The 2,734-nt window shown below is 41.2% G+C and overlaps 1 protein-coding gene across 1 annotated transcript; it reads right to left on the bottom strand.

Moving 5' to 3' along the window:
• Nucleotides 1–545: 545 nt before the first annotated feature.
• On the bottom strand, nucleotides 546–2,171 carry LOC148702222 (uncharacterized). The gene is made up of 2 exons (XM_089925979.1): nucleotides 1,454–2,171; nucleotides 546–1,373 (listed from the first exon to the last, which is right to left on the bottom strand). Exons 1-2 carry the CDS (start codon nucleotides 2,153–2,155, stop codon nucleotides 546–548), a joined length of 1,530 nt encoding a protein of 509 aa, XP_089782105.1. The 5' UTR covers nucleotides 2,156–2,171.
• Nucleotides 2,172–2,734: the final 563 nt, after the last annotated feature.

The raw sequence follows: 2,734 nt of genomic DNA, 5'->3' as shown, positions 1-2,734 counted from the left end.
AAGTGTCGACCTCACGGAGTTCTGAGTCAACCCCTGGGCAGTTCGAGTCGACCCCAGTGAAAGGCGAGTCGCCCCGTTAAGTGGGACAGAACAAAGACAGAGAGTGGACCTTAGCTCAGCCAAGCCTAAGAGTCGACCTCTTTTCCTACCGAGTCGACATCGGGACAGATCGAGTCGACTCCAATATTTTCGGAGTCGACTCGTTAAGAGTCTCAGATTAGGCAAAGTCGAAGGGAAGCCGGAAAACGGGATTTTAGGTGTCAATGTAATTTTTCCACGCCATATTCAACTATTGTAATTGTCAGAGCTGACGTCGAATGCTATGCCAACTGTTGATTAACTGTGTATCATTACGTGTTTGTAACAATTTTTTAACTGCATTCCGGTTTGAAGTAACTGAATTAAAATCTAACAAAAAATCAACATATACAATTCAGTTTGCACTTCATTAACATCAATACAAGAGTTTTGTTCTTAATATGCTGTGACTAACATGAAAATACATTGCAGGTATCTCGATACATTCTTCATAATGTCCATATTCTTTACTTGATGACCTCATTACAAGTCCTTCTATTGTGCCCAACCTTCCCGCATCGTCCACATCTCATTTCACGTACTGACTCCACTTGCGAAGGTCTTCTCTTCTTTTTAGGCCTGCCAGGACGTGTCTTTCTTATAGGGGGTAGAATGTGAATCTCTTCAGAGGCACTTTGGGGTTTCTCCATGTCAGGAATTGGACTGATTGCTTCGGCATATGTTACTCTATACAATTCAGCTTGGAAGCAATTGTCGGTGAATTGGTATAGTGATCTGCCGTCCTTCTCGATGCATGCACAAGCATGCTTACATGGCATGCGGAAGATTCGCCACTCGCCACAAGAGCAGCTACACATATGCAGGTCAACTTTGCATGAGTAGTTGGTATCCTTTACATCATATATCATTATGTTGGACGTAAATACAGCTAATCTCTGACCATCTTCCGCATTTTTTTGCAACACTTTCTCCGCATCAGGACAAAGTTGAGATTGAATGCTATATCCTCGATTACGCCGTTGATGCATCATCTGCATTATTTGGATCCTTATATGGTCAACCATCTGAGGCACAGGGAGATGACGAGCCTCCAGGACCCAACTATTAAAAGACTCTGCCACATTCGATGTCATGATGCCCCAGCGTGGACCTGGAAATACAGCATTCGCCCAATGCTCCGGCTTTGCATGTAGGAGAAAGGTGGTAGCACCAGGGGCTTCTGATGTAAGCTTTGCAATTAGCTTTCGGAATACAGTAAGCCTTGGTGTATAGGCAGCAGCATTTAGTAAATCAATGAGCCTCTTTCTCTCACCTGCACGATAATGGACAAGGACCTGCATTGATAATTAAAATCAAATATACCACATGCTACATTACTTAGATACTTTGTAGTTTAAATTATTCATAATATGACGATGCAAACCTGATTCTTGAAGTTTTCTTTCACATGACGTATACAATATGAGTGGTAAGAATCAGGAAAGTACTTCGGCACGGATTTAATAATGCCCTGATGTCTATCCGTCATAAATGTGAACTGTTGACCACTATACTCAGTACAACTATGAATAGCTTCTTTCAGAAACCGGCAAAACCATTCCCAATTTTCATCACATTCTATATCTACAACACCATAAGCTATAGGAAACATATCATCATTTCCATCTTTGGAAGTGGCTCCAAGCAATACACCTCCATCCTTATGCTTTATAAATGTGGCATCCATAAAAATCAGAGGACGACATCCTTTTATGAAACCCATTAGTGAAGCATGAAAACAAATGAATAGACGTCTGAATCGACCATCAATTGTTTCGTACTCTGCAATGCTGCCGGGGTTGGTCTGACGAATGGCATCGCAATACCAGCGAATCCGTTCATAAGATAGCCGGCTGTTACCATAAAGATCCATCATGGCCACCTCCTTACCACGCCAAGCTTGATGATACGGCAATTCAACACCATATTGTCGTCGAATATCCTTTACAATATCACTCGGCTTATATAACGGCATATCTTGAAGTTGATCTTTAACAATTTTGGAAACCCAACGTTTTGAAGCCTTTGGATGAGACCGCACTTGCAATCCTCCTCCACATGTGTGGTTACAGTGCATTTTTTTAATTGCAAACTTTTCACCATTTCCAAGGCGAGAAGCATGAATACGCCATTTGCAACCTTCATAAACACATTCTACAGTAACTCGATCACGATCGTTCTTCACGAAGACAAAATTCCTGCAAATTGCAATGCAATAGTTGCGAATGGTGTCACGTAGAGTTTCCACATTCATGAACTCCTGACCAACACCCTCTATACTATTTTTCCAATCATCCAACGAATTTTTTTGACTTGCTTTCTCTTCAATTGCGGCTCTTGTTTCTTCAACAACTTGACCAAAATTACTTGAGCTACCCTTCGAAAAATTTTTTCCTCTCGAACTGATTTCAGCACAATGCGATGAGCCACTGTTCATACAATAGGATAAACATTATTTTAGCAAACTTACTAAAATCCGTTGCACAAAACAATATTTAAAAAAGGGAATACCTCTCAATTACCACAGCAGCACCTTCGATCAAGGTTGGAGAATGAGTAACAACCATCTCGATCACCTTGGCATTTAAGTTGACGTGTATTTCATGCATGTTACGAACATCCTTATCGCTCATGAGCGTAACAAGCATTTTAGACT

Source organism: Phoenix dactylifera, chromosome 10 (assembly GCF_051530095.1).
Source record: "Phoenix dactylifera cultivar Ajwa chromosome 10, Ajwa_hap1_PhDact_Kaust_v1.1, whole genome shotgun sequence".
NCBI classification, from domain to species: domain Eukaryota; kingdom Viridiplantae; phylum Streptophyta; class Magnoliopsida; order Arecales; family Arecaceae; genus Phoenix; species Phoenix dactylifera.
The sequence above is the reverse complement of the archived record's forward strand: the minus strand, read 5'-3'. Positions and strand labels throughout refer to the sequence as shown.

Excerpts from the sequence above, each read along its gene's own strand:
- LOC148702222 (XM_089925979.1), bottom strand. The coding sequence starts at position 2,155 with ATGCACTGTAACCACACATGTGGAGGAGGATTGCAAGTGCGGTCTCAT. Across the intron at positions 1,374-1,453 it reads TCAAGAATCAGGTTTGCATC|GTCCTTGTCCATTATCGTGC; the intron begins GTCATATTATGA and ends TTATCAATGCAG.